Here is a 20436-nt window from a genome sequence, read left to right on the forward strand (position 1 = left end):
CTTCGTTGAATAAAATGGTTATCTCTAAACTTTGATTGAATGTTTTTGAGGAAATGGTGGGTGTGAGAGGGGGGTTAATTACTCTCCACCTACTTTCGACTATTAAAAAAGGCAATCTCAATTACCAATCAAATGAGCCCTTTTTGAATTTTCTATAACAACTTTCTATATAAACCTTATATACCACCAGGGCATAACTTACAGTCCTTGCACTAAGGGCTTTGAGGCTGTTATCATCCTAAAATACCTAATTTCCAGAACTTTCAACCACGTTGAATAAAATGGACATCTCAAAAGTTTTATTGGATGTGTTTGGGAAAATGGTGGGCGTGACAAGGGCGTTATATGCCCCCAGGGTAAAACTTATAACCCTTGCCCTGAAGACTTTGGGGGGAAGGTCCTGCTCAAAGGTATAATTTCCAGAACTTTCAACTGCGTTGAACAAAATGGCTATCTAAAAATTTTGATTGGTTGTGTTTGGGGAAATGGTGGGCTTGGAAGGGGTGGTAGTTGCCTTCCAATCACTTTCGACTATTAAAAAGGGCACTTATCATTTCAATTTCCAATCGAATGAGCCCTTTTTGAAGTTTCTACGATAACGCGTTCTATAAAAACCTTATATACCCCCAGGGTATGACTTACAACCCTTGCCCTGAGGGTTTTGGGGGGGGGGGGGTTTCATCCTCGAAGACCTAATTTCCAAAATCTTTCACTGCGTTAAATAAAATTGCTATCTCAAAATTTGCAGTGGATTTGTTGGGGGAAAAGGTGGGCGTGAGAGGGGGTTTAGTTGCCCTTAGATCACTTTTGAGTATTAAAAGGTGCACTAAACCTTTGAATTTCTAATCGAATGAGCCCTTTTTCAACTTTCTACGACAACGCCTTCTATAAAAACCTTATATGCCCCCAGGGTATAACTAACAAGCCTTGTCCTGAAGGCTGTGGGGGAGTGTCGTCCTCAAAAACATAATTTATATCTGGAAATTAACTACGCTGAACAAAATGGCTTTCTCAAAATTTTGATTGGATGTGTTTCGGGAAATGGTGGGCGTGGAAGGGTGTTAGTTGCCTTCCAATCACTTTCGACTATTAAAAAGGGCAATAGCCACTCCAATTTCCAACTGAATGAGCCCTTTTCGAAGTTTCTAAGACAACTTCTTCGATACAAAGTGCCTTGCTCTAGAGGAAAACAAAAAAAAATTAAATAATACATTGTGCCAACATCGTTCTTATATGCCCTCAGGTCACAACTTAAAACCCTTGCCCTGAAGGGGAGTGTTTTGGGGGAGTTTCCTGCTCAAAGGTATAATTTCCGGAACTTTAAACTGCGTGGAACAAAATGGCGATCTCAAAATTTTGATTGGATGTCTTTGGGGAAATGGTGGGCGTGGAAAGGGTGTTAGTTTTCTGCCAATCAATTTCGACTATTAAAAATGGCACTAGTCATTTGTATTTCCAATCGAAGGAGAATTTTTTGAAGTTTATACGACAACGCCTTCTATAAAAAACTTATATGCCCCCAGGGCATAACTTACAACCCTTGCCCTGAAGGCTGTGGGGAGGCGTCCTCCTCAAAAACATAAATTCTATCTGGAAATCAACTACGCTGAACAAAATGGCGATCTCAAAATTTGATTGGATGTGTTTCGAGAAATGGCGGGCGTGGAAGGGGTGCTAGTTGCCTTCCAATCACTTTCAACTATTAAGAAGGGCACAAGCCACTCCAATTTCCTCCCAACTATTGAAAGGGTTCATTTCCATTGAATGAGCCCTTTTCCAAGTTTCTACGACAACTTCTTCAGTACGAAGTGCCCTGCTGTAAACGAAAAAACAATAAATAATACATTGTGCATTAAGGGGTGGAGCATCCTCGAAAAATCAAGCGTTTCGCGGTCTTAACGAATATCACACCATCATATTAAGCACATCAGAGAATCCCAGTAGAGAGGTTTCAAGCTCCTATCTACAAAAATGTAGAATTTTGTATTTTTTGGCAGAAGAATGATCACAGATGCGTGTTTATTTGTTCTAATATATATATATATATATATATATATATATATATATATATATATATATATATATATATATATATATATATATATATATATATATATATATATATATATATATATATATATATATATATATATATATATATATATATATATATATATATATATATATATATATATATATATATATATAGATAGATAGATAGATAGATAATTTTATTAACCCACTCGATACAAAACCACAAATGGCACGAATGGAGTATAAAGAAGAATAAAAAAAAAAAAAAAAAAACACTTAACTGCAAAAACAAAAACAAACGTTACGATACACCGCCAATAAATAAAGACATTATTACAAAAACTCACTAAGGACGAATTGCAATTGCCAGACTACTCGGCCCAAGCGACCCCAAAAATTCAGAACGACGTTTCGTCACAGCAGCAATCTGATCTGTGATACCGAACCTTGCAGACATCTTGGAATTTTTAACCCCCGGTGGGGTATTTAAAAGAAATTTTGCTTATTTGTAAAAAAGTGATCGAAGGTTTCTTTTATCACTAACACTAAATATATGCCAAAACGGTGATAAAGCCAGAAAGTGTGGGATCACCAGTGCATTATATAGCCTAGCTCGAATTTGTCGATTATATTTCGCTTTAGTTGAAGATAGCGCCCCGTAAGCCTTACGTGCCTTTTCTGCGAAATTACTTATTTGGCGAGCACGTGTAGATGCCATGTTATGACCTATAGGCATTCCTAAGTACATTATGGAGTCAGACAGTGGAACCTCTTGAGCACCAAATTTGACAGCAAGATCTATACAATCTGCATTTCTCCTATTGAAAGAAACAATCTCGCTTTTACTTGCATTAAAAGATAGGCCTATCTCTCTATAAGCATCATCTAGAATCTGAAAATTTTCATCAATACGAGACAAACATCTACTTAAATTAAAAATATCATCTGCGTAATTAAGTAATGTTACATCCAAACCTCGGAAAATGCAGCTCATTTGCACTAACTTTTGGGCCTCGAGAACACTATTATTATACAACCGGGGTGACGAAATTGCACCCTGCCTAATGCCCTTTCTAACCGGAATAGCTTTTGGTAATACAATCGGCCCGTTAGGAGACGGGACTTTAACTTGGACTCGAAGCTTCTTATACATATCCCGAAAAGGCAAAATAACCGATCGGTCCACACCACGTTTATGAGCAGACACTAATAACTGGGGATGTATCCCAGAATCAAAAGCACGTCTAACATCGTGACTCGCTAGAATAAGGGATTCATTCAGTTCATCAGCTTCTATTAATATATTAGCAAGAATATAATGGACGTGCTCGCGACCAACACCTTTTTTAAATCCGAACTGATTATCGGGGGTAGAACATTGAAAAGCAATATGATCTATAACTAGCAATTCCATAAGCTTACATAAAACCGGCGAAACAGTTATAGGGCGGTAAGATACGCATTCAAACGGATTTTTCCCTTTTTTCAAAATAGGTGTAATTACTCCAGTACCAAAAACGTCGGGAACGAGACCAGAATTAAAGATAATTTGGAATAGAAGCTCTAAATGACTCAGGAGACCAGCAGTACCATGTACAAGATGCAACCCACACAACTTGTCGACACCTTTCGATTGTTTCTTTTTTAATTTTGAAATTGCACGAATCAGATTAGGAACAGTTACTATGTAGCCAACACCAGAACTAGGCAATTCCATGAACTTATCAAGTTCGACTTCATATTTATCTTCAAGATCTTGTTCGGGTGGAGAGAACTCAGAAGTAAAGTGGGACACCCAATCTTGCTCAGAGATCACAGGTTCGACACTATTCTGATCACCCTTACGTTTAAGAAATCTCCACACAGCATTTGGATCATTACTTATCAATTGACTATGTTGATCGATCACTTCACATTTATGCTTAGACAAAATCTTAGCAAATCTGCGTTTGCTGAACAGCCGAACTTCATTTACAACACCTGATTTCGGACGACCACACTCGTTCCAGAGCCTAAGCCAAAATTTTGCACGACCACATGCTTCACTTAGAGCAGGGTTTTCGGACCACTTTGGAATTTCCGTTCCCACTCGGACTTTATGAATGGGGACCGCAGCGGCCTCGGCAGATAACAGTGCGTGAGATATTTCACTACAGTAGATGTTTAGTAGCAGCTGTTTCTCTTCATCTTGAATACATACACTCTGCTGTAGTAATTGGAACGGCACTTTAATCTTTGTGAGAATCTCATCCAATACGTAATGATAAGTAGCCAGGTCAATTTTACTCCAATTAGTTTTGATTTTCCACTTCTTTTCATTAGTTGGGGGGTTAGGAGAGGCAGGAATTACTCGAAAAGTGTTTATAATTGGAAAGTGATCAGACGCGCTTACGCTCAGATCTACGTGCGAATTGCCGCAAGCTGGAGATTGGATGGAACTTAACATGAAGTCGAGAGATGAAGTCGAGCCTGAGTTATGGATATAAGTAAAACACAGATCATTGTTAGCAAGACGAAGACCGTCACAGGAAGATAGGAGGATCTGTGCTCGAGCGTTAGACTCATCAGTCAAGTCACAGTTCACGTCACCAGCGACTATACATACAAGGCCCTGGCTAGAACAGCTGCCCACCGAACTCGATAGCTTACTGCAGGCTTCACTAAATTTTTTTTCTGATTTACTGTCTCTGTAGTCTGTTGGCATGTACACAGAGTGGATAACAGTTTTGTGCACCTTAACAGCAACAAAAAAGTCTGAAGATTTATACAGAATGGGATTTAACCTGCTGCTAACAAGAATGGCGATTCCACCGGACGGCCTTCCCCTGCCCGATGACTTTGCAGGAGTAGCAAATACTTTGACGCCATCATTTAGCTCAAGCAGACTAACGGCTTGATTCGAGAGGAAGTGTTCCTGCACACAGAGTACATCATTATAACATAACAATCCTTCTAACAGTGGCATTTTATCAACCACTCCACCATTTAAGTTCCATGAAACAACCCGTATAGAATCACCGATCATTGTTTAGAAATTAGCTTCTGAGCTACTGGACATTGGAAGCTGTAGCACGGGTGTCGAGAAGAACCACACAGAGCGCATTTGGGGGCATATATATATGCCCCACAACACAGAGCAGCACACTATCATATATATATATATATATATATATATATATATATATATATATATATATATATATATATATATATATATATATATATATATATATATATATATATATATATATATATATATGTGTATATATATATATATATATATATATATATATATATATGTATATATATATATATATATATATATATATATATATATATATATATATATATATATATATATATATATATATATATATATATATATATATATATATATATATATATATATATATATATATATATATATATATATATATATATATATATATATATATATATATATATATATATATATATATATATATATATATATATATATATATATATATATATATATATATATATATATATATATATATATATATATATATATATATATATATATATATATATATATATATATATATATATATATATATATATATATATATATATATATATATATATATATATATATATATATATATATGTATATATAAATATGAATATAAATATATATATATATATATATATATATATATATTTATATTTATATACTTATATATATATATGTCAATTTTTGGCTTAATGGAGCTCTTTACTTTTCTTTGAAAAACTTGTTTAGTTGAAAAAATTATGTAATTAATTTCTGTTCGTTTTTACTGACATAGTCTTTCTCATGGATAAAAAATAACATTTCATATCTTTTCAGGTTTTTTTTTCTATAAGAATCAATAGTTTAGCTTACTACTTGTATGTTGGAGAAACCTTTTCAGCAATTTTTAATCCTGACAGAAATAGTATTTTTTTTTTTTTCATTTTATACCTCCTCAAGTTGACCTGAAAAATAAAACTTGATATCATTCCCAAAAGAATTTATCTATGCACTTTGACAACCTGGATACAGTTACACTCTTTTTATTTAGTTAAATTGTAAGAGCAGAAGTAGTAAAAGTAGTAGCCCCGAAAGTTTTAACTTAATAATCCCAGTCGTTCTTGATATAATTGCTGAGGTGTCTTGTTGGCAACCATACACACAATTCCTTTTGACTTAGTTTTAAAGCGTTATTTAATTTTAAAGCATAATGAGTCAGTTGCACAATTGTGAGGGATTGACATGCCCAATATCCCTAGAGACATAGTTGCTGGACCGTTCTACTATGTTGAACAAAATGGTTGTCTCAAAATTTTGAGTGGATGTGTTCGGAAAATGAATGGGCTTGGGAGAAGGGCTGCTTGCCCTCCAATCTCTTTTTACTCTAAAAAGACCACTAGAACTTTTAATTTTGAATCGAATTAGCTCCTTTAGAAGTTTGAATGATATTTCTAGCTATTACATAGTGGTGCTGCCCATCATTCTGCTTAGGCTACATGCCCTTTTGAAAACCTGCATGCATATAATCTTTTCATTTAATTGAAACTCCCCCTAAATGTTCCCTATAGTTTCACCTTAGTACCCTTAGTGTTATTAGTTACAGTAACTGTAGTAGTAGTATTAATAGTATACACATAGTGCCTTCTAGCTAGTTCAGAATCTGCCACAACTTACCCTGAAAGATCTAACTTAATAATGTAAGCCGTTCTTGAGATATTGCTTTGTAACCTTTTTGCAAGTCAACAAGCTCATAGTTTGTCTTAATTAGTTCATAGTGAAGTGAAAATTTGAGGAAATGTTGAGGGTTGAGGAAAAATTCAATGAAATCAATACATACCGTCTGCATACAGATTTTCAAAAGGGGGTATCAGAATATCTTTGGAACAGCTTACCATATCAAGCTGAAACTTCCAGGGCATAATAAGGGGATGTTCAACGGACCAAAAGGCAAGCTGTCCATACTACCACTGCTGCTACTGTTCCTCTTACTACCACTAGTACCATGATACTAGTACTATTAAGACTTTGGGTATGAATGTGAAAATTTGAGAGAATATAGAGGGGAAATTTGAATAAAATCAAAAGACACTGTGTGCATGCAGATTGTGAAAAGGGAATATTTCCTGTATGGAATAGGACACCCTACTATTGTAAGATCTACTAGTACTAGATACCTAGGTGTTATTATTGATCAAAGCCTTAGTTTTAAAGACCATACTGTATCTGTTAGCAGCAAATTGTCTTGTAATATTGGTAAGATTCGTAAACTTAGGTATATTTTTCCGTGTGTAATTCTGATAATGTTGTATTTTTCTATGGTTCACCCATATCTCATTTACTGTTGTATGGTTTGGTCAAAAACATTCGTAGCTCATCTCCATCCACTCCGTGCAACGCACAATATGGCAATTAGAGTTTTGTATGGTAATAAAGTTGACCTATCTGTATCGGTGAGGCATCTTTACCGCGGGTATATAATTCTACCTTTTGCAGGAATATGCGTATTCTATAATGCTTTGTTTATGTTTAGATATTTAGCTTCGGAGTTACCATCATGTTTTTCAGGAATGCTTGGTCTTGCGTCTACTATTCACGATCATTTGACACGATCTTATCAGTTGGTGCGAAGACCAGCTATGGTCACATCTAGGTCTAGGTTTTCAATTCGCCATGTTGTTCCGTTAGTTTGCGAGAGTTTGCCAGAGGATTTGAGGAATGTTGGGGGTTTGCAGAAATTTCGTAAATTGTTAAAGAACCATCGTTTTGATGTATATATTTTGGATGGATTATTCTGGGCCAGTTATGTTAAGTTTTTGAGGAGGGTTGAGTTGCAGCTGAATATGATTATAAATAATATAATTTTTTTGGGTGCTGTTTGGAGGTTCGGTGGTTTTCGGGTCCGGTAAGTTGAGCTCTAATTATTATTATTATTATTTTATTTTATTTTTGGTTTATTGATTTATTAGGAGGGTTTTCTCCCGCACAAGCTTGCTTCAAGGAATCGATGTTGTACACTTTATTTTTTAAATAAACCCACGTGTTACTTTGATACTAGATCATCACATAAGACTAAAAATATTATGATTTTTTTTTTTTTTTTTTTTTTTTAGGATGGTTTTCTCCTGTACAAGTTTGCTTCAGGGAATCAAAGATGTATACTTTGATTAGCCAAGTGTTACAGTGATTAGGGTATTAAGTTGGAACTTTAAACAAATGCTTAAAGAGGAAGATCAATTAACCAAAACGCAATATTTACATGCCACTAATGCTAATACTACCACAACCACAACCACAAGCAAGTAATAAAGAGGCTGATGATAATGAAGTGAAAATTTGATGAAATTTTGAGAGGAAAGTATCAGCAATATCTTTGTAAGTAGAAATTGATTGGATTGGAACTTAAAGTTCTAGTGTCCCCTTTAACAGTCAAAGTTGATTAGAGGGAAACCAGCCACCCTCCCGTGCCCACCACTTCCCCAAATGCGTCCAATCAAATTTTTGAAATAGTCATTGTGCTTAGCATAGTTGAAAATTCCAGTAGCTATGTCTTTTGAGATGCCCCCCCCCCCCCAACAGCTCTTATAATTTTACCTTTATCCTTTCCTCATTACCTATAAACCATTATAATCTTGGTTTTGAGGTTTTTTTCAATATTATAAGAAATAAAAACATTAATCTCAAAATAAAGATGTTTTCACTAAAGTAAAAAATTTACAATACTCAGAAAAAATGTTATTTTTATTTCTGAAACACATTACACATATACTATGTCACATAGTGTTTTCTTGTTTACTATACATTTTTGGTAAAGAGACATGCAAGACTTGGATACGAATATGGAGTAAATGATAGACTACCACTTTCCTCTTGGCATGTATGAATACTTTATAAAAAAAAAAATTGCAGTATGAAAATTACTGGCCAATTTAAATTTCAATCCCAATTTAAACAAGGTTAAGTTTCAATTTAGTTCACTCTAATTAACCATGTTATCTAGTTTCTTATTTTGAAATCAGAAGGGCTTAAAAATACCTAATAAGATGTTGGTTCTTCTTGATCTTAATGATGATTCTGATTATTGTAACATTAATTCGTTTTTATTTTGAAAGAAGCATGAAACTTGTAAGGTTCTTCTTATGGTGACCATTCAAAGGCAATATAGTGCTACTTGGACTGATGAGGAATTGATTTAGAATTTAATCTGTAGTCTATTTGACAACAATGACAATACAGTGACAAAAGGAATGAGAGTTAATAAAAAGTGAAGCCATTAATGAACTTTTCATGTACCAAAAACAAAACTGAATTTCAACCCAAACTCAAAATGAACAGAAATTAATAGATATATGAACTGGGAAGTAGTCCCCCCCTGTACTCCAGTTATATTTTAAAAAGAAACAGTTATTAAAAAACAAATATTAAAAGTTAAAAGAAACAGATATTAGACTTAATAAAAAACGAAACCAACAACGACTTTATACTGCATCAAAAATAAAACTAGTATTCAACTCAAACTCAAACAAATAGAAATTACTAGATATATTAACAGGAAAGTCATCCTCTTTGCAATCTAATTATAGCTAAAGATCATTCATGCTAAATTATAGCTAAAGATCATTCAACTAAAGATCATTCATGCTTTACTGAAAGCAATATAATATTCTAAGTAATTTCTGTTTTATCATAATTAATTAAAAAAAAACTTTTTCTGCAAAATAAGTTTTTAAAAAAAAGTAAGTTTTTCAAATAAATAACAGAGTCAAACTCAAAACGAGCAGAAATTAATATGAGTAGGGTTCTAAACCCCATGCTTTTTAAAAGCCAGAATAAAAAACATCAAATGAATTTACTGAAAAATGTGCATTGTCAGTTTAATATAGATATGCTGATATTTATTCCTTAAAATCTTAATTAATTTTTGATTTCTTCAAATTATAAAAGTGAAAACATTTAAAAGTATTTTTTCAGTTAAGTACAAATTATATTCTGGCTTTTAGAAAGCATGGGGGTTAGAACCCTACTCATATTAATTTCTGCTTGTTTTGAGTTTGACTCTGTTATTTATTTTAATTTAAAGGGGTAACCCTTTCACCATTACTAAGAAAGGGTCGTCCAATTTTAGTTTGGTGTTTTTATTTTAAGGTTTGGTTTTGATAATTTTATCAGTTTTATTCTGCACTGAGGACGGTCAAGCGGAGGTCTTGACCAAAATATTTGCATAGTTTTTCAATTTTTCACTGGCTGTTAATTGTCCTCGTTTTCTTCCTTTCTTTGCAATTTTTTGTTTATCATGATTAGCCAGTGTGGTCTCAGAAATTATTTACAACTAGCTTACAGGGAGCTTTTGACCAAGTCTGTTCTTGAGTTACCCTTTCACCGTTACTAGGAAAGGGTCGTCCAAGTTTAGTTTGGGTAAAATAAACCAACAACAAAAAATGCATTGTGCCAACATTGTTTTCTGGTTTTTTCATTGTTTTTTTTTTGTTTTCTTTTGTATAATCTTGATTGTTATTGGGATTTTAGTTTCTATTTTATATTTATTTAATAATCAATTTGGTTTTTATCTGTTACAACATCAACAATGATGCATTAAAGAAAAATGATTTTCTCAATTATTTTCCTTCTACAAATTCTAAACTGTGTTACATTGAAAATGATATGTAATTTGAATAGTTTACTTTTTATAGGGTCATACTCAGGATTCTTTTTGGGAAAGACTCTGATTTGTTTAGGGGAAGAGGTTGCATAAAAAAAAACTTTACAAAGAACAACAAAATATGCATTTTGTAGCTTTTTATGAGTTGAAATAAACCTTTGGTGATGGGGGGGGCTAAAGTCTGGTAGCACCCTTCACTCTGGATCCTTTGTTTTGGATGTTTTGTTTGAGGGGAAGCTACAAAAAAAAAAACTTTAAAACAAACCAAAATTTTATTTATTTGCCTTTTTGTAGCTTTTTACAAGTAGAATTTAACCTTTGGGCAATGATGGGGGGGGGGGGGTGAGCTGAAGCCCTGTAATAAACCCTTCATATTGGATAAAGCACTGAGTTTTTATTTGACAAAACATCCCTTTTTTATTTTACTTTGAAATTACTTAAAATATATATTGCTTTTAAGTCAAGCACAAATGACACTCATGCTATAATTGGGGTGTAAGGGGGACAACTTTCCAGTTCATATATCTAGTAATTTCTGTTCATTTTGAAAGAACATAGGTTTTATTTTTTGTACATAATAAGTTCATTATTGGTTTTATTTTTTTTATCAAGTCTAATACCTGTTTATTTTAACTTTTATTTTAACTTAATACCTGTTTATTTTAACATTGTTAGTAATAATTTCTGTTTTTGTTTTTTTGCTCTGCTCAAGACATAGCTTTGCTCTTTACTTTTGTTAAAAAAAGACATGTCTTTTATTTTATATTAATAAAACTATCTATGCAAGTGAAGCTGTCCACTTGATCAATCTTTGCATTACCCATCATCACCTCTATATCTTTACTTATTCCTAGCCTATGCAACTTAGTCTTCTTAACATTAATTTTTAAACCTATTCTTGTATCCTGAACTTGCAAAACATCTAAGAATTCATTGATTTTGCTAACATTTTCCCCTAGGATGCATAAAACATAAAATAAAATTTTACCATTAGATTCCTGTTCTATGATTTTTTTTTTGAAAAAAAAATAGTTATTACCCTAACAATGCACCCCCACTCCCAATGAAATCATATATTATGTATTTGCTTGTGGCCTAATTGTGCCCTAATTATGAATTTGCTTGTGGTTCTTTCCATTGATTGAACTGTTGTAAAACTGTGTAGACTTGGAAATGTTATAACTTTAGCCTGAGTGAGATTGCTGAATACTGGATAAAAGAACAAAAATACTACAATGAATGAGTTTAAAATGTGAACAATAATAGAAGGAAACATGATAATCTGATTAATGTAAATATGCTGCATATTATAAATTAAGAAATTCATTTTCTTTTACGTTAGTTTCTTATATAGCTTTGGGCTATATGAGACCACTTGGAAGGGGGGGGGGGGGTGGTTTTGATGAATTATAAAAAAAAACATGAAAAATAGAATAAAAATGAGCATACAATTAGTAATCTAAAAATGTTTTTCTTTGTTTCCTAGAACGTCTCCTTTTGGTGAGCTGCTAGTTTTAAAATTTACTTCCAGTTTGAAAAAACCCTGAAAATAACCTAAAACAGTCATAAATACTTACATCAGTCCTAAATAAGGGTGTAATTTGCTGTGGGGCAGGGAGGGGGGGGGCAACTGCCCTTCCAGACCCCAGTTTGTCCACATTTCAAGCATCCAGAGAAACAGATCAGTTTTTTTAGTACATGATTATCTTTATGGTACTAGGCTATATGGCTCATTTTCACTTGATTTAAGGAAATTGGCTCTAACTTTGCCCCCCTCCCAAGATTTTAACATTCTTACACCACTGTTCTTAGAGGCACATTGCTTCACCCTCCCCCCTCCCTGATGGATAAATACAGGCTACAACCTTTTTTCTATAATTTCAATAGGACAAAATTTTACAATAGCAGTAAATTACTCTTCCATGCTTGAGCAACATTCCCTCTTGTAAATGGTTAGTGTTTGCTCTTATAAATTACAAACAGAATAAATAAATTGTGCTAAATATTTATCCATCATGGGGGGGAATGGAAATGAAGTAAGGCACCATTAGCAATGAGATAAGTAAGTAATTATGTTTTTTTAAAGTAGTTTTCAGAACTTTTCAGGGTTTCTCTCATATGTAGGCTATCCTTGTTCTCGAAGTATACTGCACTTTACATTATAATTTCAACTAGAAAAAAATCGAGAAGACTAGTATGAAACGTTATATTTGGAATAAAGTTGAGGGACAGCTTACGAGTAACGAGTATCAGACGTTCCAGGTAAACTACTTGGAGCAGAATTCCACCTGCACGCCATTCTTGTTTTAACTTTGCCGCCTTTAATTCAAAATATTCATCAGATGGCAATTCCGTAAGAAAGACAAAAAACCAATTCCGTAAAGAAAGACAAACGAGCAAAAATGAGGTTTTTAAAGGCCAAATGAAAATACTGACAAAACACAACAAAGCGAATATTTCGAGGAGACAAACGCCTCTCTTCTTCAGCGCGAAACGAAAAAATATATTCAATGAGAGTGTCGACGAACAAAACAACAAATAAAACGGGGAAAGTTAATGTGAAAAAAAGCAAAAATAAACAATAAAAAGCAAAAAAAAAATAAAAAGATGAATAAAATTCCATAAAAGCCAAAAATTATAAGAATTTAAACCAATTACTTAACAACCATAAAATTGAGTTACTCACCAATATCTGAGATTTGCAGAAAATCCAAAAATTCGAACCGCTATCAACGAAAATTAGCCTAGCGAGTACCTGAGAAATAAAAGAAAAACATTCATTTACTCAAAACAATTCGAACCAGCAATTGAATTAGTTGAGAACTATTTCATCTGATTCAATAATTGCATTCGTTGCAGACGCTCTTGAGACCTAAGGGATTGTTGACGTGTCTGATTATACGATTGGGAAATTGGTACAAGGTTAATATCTGGGGCTACTAAAGTATCGGCTCTTCTTTGGAGAAAACCGCAATATGACTCATTTATTCTTAAACGAGCTGAATCCCTGCTCAAAGCTACAACTAAATGTTGGTATTTATAAATTTCAACAGCTTCTCTGTAGGGCTGGACAATATCTTTGTCATGCGAAATTAGGCTAGCTGGATTAAATAAAATAGTATGGTCCGGGTTTACAAAAATGTGTGGGCTTTCAAAATTTTCCTGTTTTTTTCGCTTTTCAAGTGTGTTATAAATTGAGGTAGAGTGCTGAGTTAATCTATCCGTAACTCGCTGATCAGTTCTTCCGATATACCAAAGACCACACAAGCATAGAATTCTGTAGACACCGGAGTTTACACTTATCGGGATAAGGGTTTTACCTTGATAGATTTCGGAACTGATAGTTTTTCTGAGTCTATAGTAAGTGTATATGTTATTTTTTCTTAGATTTTTTGAAACATGGTGTGAAACCCCTTGAACGTACAGAACACTAAGATATACTAAATTTTCCCTTTGATTTGAGTTTTTTGTGTGACTATCTGATAATCTTTTAATGCGTTTTGCAATCACAAAATGTATTAAACTAACTGGATAACCATTCACAATAGGTGAAAACTCCGGTGTCTACAGAATTCCTTGCTCGTGTGGTCTTTGGTATATCGGAAGAACTGATCAGCGACTTAGGGATAGACAAACTCAGCACTCTACCTCAATTAATAACACACTTAAAAAGTGGAAAAACCCAGAAAATTGTGACTCTGCCCTTGCAGAGCACATTTTTGAAAACCCAGATCGTACTATTTTATTTGATCAAGCTAGCCTAATTTCGGATGACAAAAGTATTGTCTAGCACTACAGAGAAGCTGTTGAAATTTATAATTACCAACAATTAGGCCTAGCTTTGAATAGGGATTCAGGTGATTTAAGAATAAATTAGTCCTACTTCAGATTCCTCAAAAGAGAAGCTGATACTTTATTATTCCCAGATATAAACCTTGTAACACTTTCCCAGTCACATAATCAGACGCGTCAACAACCCCTTAGGTCTCAAAGACTGTCTGTGAGGAATGCAATTATTAAAATCAGAAATCAGATGACATAGCTCTCCAACTCATTCAATTGCTGGTCCGTTTTGTTTTGAGTAAATGAATATTTTTCTTGTATTTCTCTGTTCTTCGCAATTATCCGTCGATGGTGGTTCAAATTTTTGGATTTTTTGCAAATCGCAGAATTGGTGAATGACTCACTTTTCTGGTTGTTAGGTATTTGGTTTAAATTCTTATACTTTTTGGCTTTTTCTGAATTTTGTTCATCTTTTAATTTGTTGTGTTTTTCATTGTTTTTTGTTTTTTTTAAGTGAATATCCGTGTTTTATTTTATTGTTTTTTTTCTTTGACACTCTCATTGAATATATTTTTTCGTTTCACGCTGAAGAAGAGAGGCGTTTGTCCCTTCAAAATATTCGCTTTGTTGTGTTTTGTCAGTATTTTCATTTGGCCTTTAAAAACCCCATTTTTGCTCGTTTTTCTTTCTTTATGTTATGTCAAGCCAATGTGGTTTAAGAAATTATCTTAGATGGCAGTTTGGTAAGTTATTGACCTTTTTGCATTTAGAATGATCTAAATTGAACTGTTTCAGGAGTTTACAAATTTTACCAAACACAGGCTGCTGTCCATTAGTGCAGCACGATGGCTGTCTCTTGAAGCAGCGGTTAACAGAACTTTAGAACAGCGGTGTGCCTCGGTTTTGTTCCTGGGTAACCAAACTAACAACCCTGACACTGATAGGGCTATTCGGGAGAAGTCAAGGCGAATTTACAGTTTTATGAGCGATCCCTTCTGTAAAACATATCTATATTTTCTATCTTTCACACCGGTAATGATCAGTGTGCTCAATTTGGAGTTTCTGGGCAGATAAATTCGCGTTCACAGTATTCTGACTAGCATCAAAGCTATATTCATCTTGCTAATGACATGCCCCATGAAATCCATTGTGATACGGAGGACCGCATATGAAAAAATTTTAAAACTCTCCCTGGATGATCAGACACTCCAGAGCGTAGATCTTCCTCTGAGTGAATTGAACCTCGGGCCAAACACTGGGTGTCATTTGTTACATTTGTTTTCTGCTGAAGCTTGCAGATTCCCAAAAAAATGCAGGTCATATTATGTAGAGCTCTGCAGGCAGATTGCCAATAGGATCGACAGCGAAGATGAAACGCTTCAGAACCTCGAGTGCATCGATCCTGACGTTGCTTTGAGCGATTCAGTAAGAACACTCGTACCACTCATAGTTGGATTTCCAAATTTGTTGGGGAATGTTGATAGGGAAATAAAGGGGAAAAGAGACATTCTTGATGTGCAGAGGTCAGAATTAGAGTCTAAGAGAGACTTTTGGAAAAAAAATACTTAGCGACATTTTTTGCAACTGATTTGTTCTGGAAAAATTTGTGGCTGGTGAACGATGGTAAGAGGGAACTGATGTTTGCCGATCTTTGTGAAATTATGTTGCTGCTGTGCTGTCTCCCCCTTTCGTTTGCTGAGTCAGAACGGCAGTTCTCAGTTTTGTTAAACATGAAGACAAAGCTTCGGAATAGGGTAAAGACGGGAACTGTTGCTGAGATGATGCACACGAAACAAATGGTGCGCATTAAAATAAAAATGTGAGAATAGCGACTTTGTCCGTACCGCCGCAGTCAGTGTCAAGAATCTCGAAGTGGGAACCAAGAGAATCTTCCTTAACTGTTCAGGAGAAGGTGTTTGTGGACTGTTTGTGGACATTGAGGAATATTTCAGAATGTTTTTCCTCTTATCGTTTCTTGGAGTACTTTTAAAGCTTACAACCTTGTTGAAATACCAATTGTAGATAAAGGTTCGTAGAGGAATAAAACAGAATGTAAGAGTGTCTACCACTTCTGCATTTGAGAGTGGTTTGGTTACCAGAATACAGTTGCCACATTTAATACTTTGCCCCTGTTTACATTGTATGGCTGGATACGCTAATGTCATATCATCTGGGATGTTGGAATTCTTTTCATCTTCGTGAAAATTACTTGCAGGGACATGTGTGTCGTTTTTTTTACCATGTATCGAAGATTTTCAAATGTTTGCTAAAATTGATTTGTGATTCGTCCTAACACCTGACCTTGAGAACATAATCATTTTAATCAATAACATTTCTATAAAAATGGTAATCTCTACCTAATAAAATAACTAGTTTTATGCCGGAAGTTCATCATCAAAAAGAAGTTTTTGACTCAAAACAATGCTAAATTCATCTAAATTTTGTCTTGACGGCAGTTTCTTGTTGGTCTGGCACCAAAAATTACCAATCAGAGGCAACGCTATAGCGTTGCCTATTGTAGACCACACGGCTCTAATGTTTTTTTTTCGCAAAGGCACTTCATATGGAAGGGGTCATCGTAAAAGCTTCAAAGGGGGCTCATTCGATTGGAAATCGAGAGTTCTAGTGCCCTTTTTAAGGGTCAAAAGTGATTGGAAGGTAACTAACACCCCTTCCACGCCCACCAGTTCCCCAAATACATCCAATCAAAATTTTGAGATAGTCATTTTATTCAGCGTAGTTGATTTCCACATAGAAATTATGCTTTTGAGGAGGACACTCCCCTACAGCTCTCAGGGCAAGGGTTGTAAGTTATGCCCTGGGGGTATATAAGGTTCTTATAGAAAGCTTTGTCGTAGAAACTTCAAAAAGGACTCATTCAACTGGAAATTCAAAGGGTTAGTACCCTTTTTAATAGTCGAAAGTGGTTGGAGGGAAACTAACCCCCCTCTCACGTCCACCTTTTCCCCAAACACATCTAATCAAAATTTTGAGATAGCCATGTTGTTCAACGTAGTTGAAAAGTCAGGAAATTAGGTTTTTGAGGATATCCCCCCCACTGCCCTTAGGGCAAGGCTTGTAAGTTATGCCTTTGGGGTATTTAAGGTTTTGTATAGAAAGCGTTGTCGTAGAAACTTCAGAAAGGGCTTCATTCGATTGGAAATTTAAATGACTAGCTCCCTTTTTAATAGTCGAAAGTGATTGGAAGGCAACTGACACCCTTTCAAAGCCCACCATTTCCCAAACACATCCAATCAAAATTTTGATATAGCCATTTTGTTCAACGTAGTTGAAAGTTCTGGAAGTCATATGTTTGAGCAGGAAACTCCCACCACAGTCTTCAGGGGCAAGGGTTGTAAGTTTTGCCCTGGGGGAAGATATGGTTCTTATGGAAAGAATGCTCGTATAAACTTCAGATAGGTCTCATTTGATTGGAAACTGAAACTTCTTGTTCACTTTTTAAGCGTCAAGAGATATTGGAGGGTAGCCAGCTTCCCCTCCCCCAACCCTTTTTTCCAAATGCATCCAATAAAAATTTCAAGACAGCTATTTTGTTAAAAATAGTTAAAAGATCATACAACAAAATCCCGGTGTCAGCACAACCCCCTAGGGCCCTGGGGAAGGCGTTGTAATTTATGCCCTGGGGGCATAAATGGGTCTTATGGAAGGAAGGAATGTTCGTATTAACTTCACAGAGGGCTCATTTGATTAGAAATTTAAAGTTCTAGTTCACTTTTTAAGAGTCAAAAGAGATTGGAGGCATCTAGCCCCTCCCCCTCCATGCGCTTTTTTCCTCAAACCCATTCGATAATAAATTTCAGATAGTTTTTTTTTTAAATAGTTCAAAAACCATATAACGAAAATCCGGGGTCGAGACAGCCCCCCAGGGCCCGAGGACAGGTTTTTTAAGTTATACCCTGGGGGAATATATAGTTTTTATTGGAGGGATCCTCGTAAAAACTTTAGAGATGGCTCTTTTGATTTAGAATTGAAAATTCTAGTTAATTTTTTAGATTCAAAAGAGATTGGAGGGCAACTAGCCCCCCCCACCCCAACTCCCCTTTTCCCCCAATGCATCTAATAAAAATTTCGAGATAGTCATTAAGTTAAAAATTGCTCAAAAGCCAAATAACAAAAACTCAGGTGTCGTCATAAGCCCCAAATGCCCGGGGCAGGCGGTGTCAATTATGTCTTGGGGTATGTATGCTTCGTCTGAAAGAGGTTTTCACGTAAACTGCAAAGAGGGCTCATTTTATTTGAAACTGAAACTACAAGCCCACTTTTCAATAGTCAAAACAAATCCGAGTGCAACTAGTCCCCCCACGCCTTCTATTTTCAAACCCGTCTAATATAAAATTTGAAATAGATATTTTGTTAAAAATAGTTCAGAGGTTGGATAAGAAAAACTCTGGTGTCAATACAACCCCCAAGGGCCCAGGGGAAGGTGTTCTAAGTTACATCCTAAGGGCATGTATGGTCCTTATGAAAGGGATGCTCGTACAAACTTCATAGAGGGCTCATTTAATTGGAAATTGAAAGTTCTATTTCAATTTTTAAGAGTCAAAAGATATCCGAGGGCAACTAGCCCCCCCCCCATACACCCTTTTTCCCCCAAGCCCATCCGATAAAATTTTCATAATAGCCATTTCATTAAAAATAGTTGAAAGGTCGGATAAGAAAAACTCCTGTGTCAACGCAACCATACCCCCCCCCCCCAGGGCCCGGAGGTAGGCGTTATGAATAATGCTCTAGGGTGGCATGTATAGTTCTTATGGAAGGGATGCTCGTATAAACTTCGGAGAGGGCTCATTTGATTGGAAATTGAAAGCTCTTGTTCACTTTTTAAGAGTCAAAAGAGATCGGAGGGCAACTAGCCCCCCCTCCTCCACGCCCTAACAGCATCACATAAAAATTTTGAGATAGACAATTTGTTAAAACTAGTTATAATTTTGGATAACAAAAAACTCCGGTGTCGACACAGCTCCCCAGGGCTTGGGGGTAGGCGTTGTAAGTTATCTATCTAAAAATTTTAATTGGATGTCTTCGGGGAAATGATGGGCGTGAGAGGGGGGTTATTTGCTCTCCAATCACTTTCGACTATTAAAAAAGGCACTAGCGCTTTCCATTTCCAATCATATGAAATTTTCTTGAAGTTTCTACGACATTACTTTATATAACAACCTTATATGCCCTCAGGGCATAAATCACAACCCTTGCCCTGAGGGGTTTGATGTGGTTGTCATTCTCAAAGACCTAATTTCCAGAACTTTCAACTACGTTGAACAAAATAGCTAGCTCAAAATTTTGATTGTATATGGTTGGGAAACTGGTGCGCGTGATAGGGGGGTTAGTTGCCCTCCAAATACTTTCAACTATTAAAAAGGACACTAGTCCTTTCAATTTCTAATCGAGTGAGCCCTTTTTGGAGTTTTACGACAACGCTTTCTATAAAAACCTTATATGCCCCTAGAGCATAACTTATAAACGTTGCCCTGAGGGCTGTAGGGGGAGTTTCATCCTCAAAGACATAATTTCCGGACCTTTCAACTACGTTGAACAAAATGTCTATCTTAAAATTTTGATTGGATATGTTCGGGAAAATGATGGGTGGGAGAGGGGGTAGGTTCCCCTCCAATAACTTTCGACTATTAAAAAGACAAATAGCCCTTTGCATTTCCAATCGAATGATCCCTTTTTGAAGTTTCTACGAAAACACTTTCTATGAAAACCTTATATGCCCCCAGGGCATAACTTACAACCCTTGCCCTGAGGGGTTTGGGGTGGTTGTCATTCTCAAAGACCTAATAAATTTCAACTACGTTGAACAAAACGGCTATTTCAAATTTTTGATTGTATTTGTTTGGGGAAATGGTGGCCTTGAGAGGGGGGTTAGTTGCCCTCCACTCTGTTACGACTATTAAAAAGGGCA

The 20436-nt window shown here is 35.2% G+C and overlaps 1 protein-coding gene across 2 annotated transcripts in view; it reads right to left on the bottom strand.

Annotated features, from left to right (window-relative positions):
- The window catches only part of LOC148947309 (origin recognition complex subunit 1-like), a 127505-nt gene extending 114476 nt beyond the window's left edge, over positions 1-13029 (bottom strand). For both annotated transcript variants that reach the window (XM_089096998.1, XM_089096999.1), the window contains exon 1: positions 12962-13029. In XM_089096998.1, coding sequence (XP_088953124.1) covers positions 12962-13023 — 62 coding nt within the window. In that variant the 5' untranslated portion in view covers positions 13024-13029. The remainder of the gene's footprint in view (positions 1-12961) is intronic.
- Positions 13030-20436: the final 7407 nt, after the last annotated feature.

This window comes from Artemia sp. Qi Xiang Cuo, chromosome 11 (assembly GCF_049724085.1).
Source record: "Artemia sp. Qi Xiang Cuo chromosome 11, ASM4972408v1, whole genome shotgun sequence".
NCBI lineage: Eukaryota > Metazoa > Arthropoda > Branchiopoda > Anostraca > Artemiidae > Artemia > Artemia sp. Qi Xiang Cuo.